At 30.6% G+C, this 810-nt stretch overlaps 1 protein-coding gene across 1 annotated transcript; it reads left to right on the top strand.

Moving 5' to 3' along the window:
* Positions 1-306: 306 nt before the first annotated feature.
* LOC105621954 lies at positions 307-760 on the top strand (the record flags this gene model as incomplete). Its single annotated transcript, XM_012203389.1, has 3 exons — positions 307-378; positions 430-469; positions 555-760. Coding segments are annotated over 3 exons (318 nt in total), but the record flags the coding sequence as incomplete, so codon positions are not given.
* Between the last annotated feature and the right edge of the window lie 50 nt (positions 761-810).

The raw sequence follows: 810 nt of genomic DNA, 5'->3' as shown, positions 1-810 counted from the left end.
ATGACAAAATTTTCAAGTGTATAAGGCTGCAGAATAAATTCCAGAGATCATTTTTCTATCCTGCAGCTAATCAACACACTTAATAATGTGTTGTACAATAAATGAAAATGTATTTTTTGGCTAATTTACATTTGTCTGTTTTATCGTAACATAAATTTTTCAAGCCTGTTTATTAGATACAGAAAAGAAATGTTTTCGGATCAGGATACAGGATCTGTCTATCCTGTAGCCAACAGGCTTAAAAAATATATGATTTGTAATAGCATCCTAATAATAAATACTCATTCTTTATTTAGATAACACTACTTTGCTTACGTTGGCGGATTTACTTTAAAGGAAGCGATAAACTTGTGCTTTAAAGAAAATTTCGTCGATTCGGTATTAAAAAATTTCACTTGATGGGGACGCAATAAGAATAATGAAGAATAGCGACCGTTGTATAATACTCGAATTATACAAGCGATTTATAGTAAAATCTCTTTTTATTTTCTATTTGAACTTAATTTTTGGTAATGTTATCATTATATTTTAACAATCTTGTCTTTCTCTTTCAGAAAGCATTTGCAGAAATCGCCATTTCAATAAGCCAAGTCGTTTCGAATTCCAAAATGGAATGAAAGAGGCTCTCCGTACGGCAAAAAAAAGATATAGCAGCAGAACGCGATCACGCGCAAAAATAAATAGAAAGTTATGGAATGATAGAAAAGATGAAAGTGAAGACAACAGAGAGAACGAGATAAAGAACGAAAATTCTAAATAAATTTTCCTTTTTTCTCTTTCTCTGTCTTAAAATTTCCCTTATTTTTTCCC

The sequence above is a fragment of the Atta cephalotes genome (genome assembly GCF_000143395.1).
Source record: "Atta cephalotes unplaced genomic scaffold scaffold00038, whole genome shotgun sequence".
NCBI lineage: Eukaryota > Metazoa > Arthropoda > Insecta > Hymenoptera > Formicidae > Atta > Atta cephalotes.
Note: the sequence above shows the minus strand (reverse complement) of the source record. Positions and strands in the feature narration are given on the sequence as shown.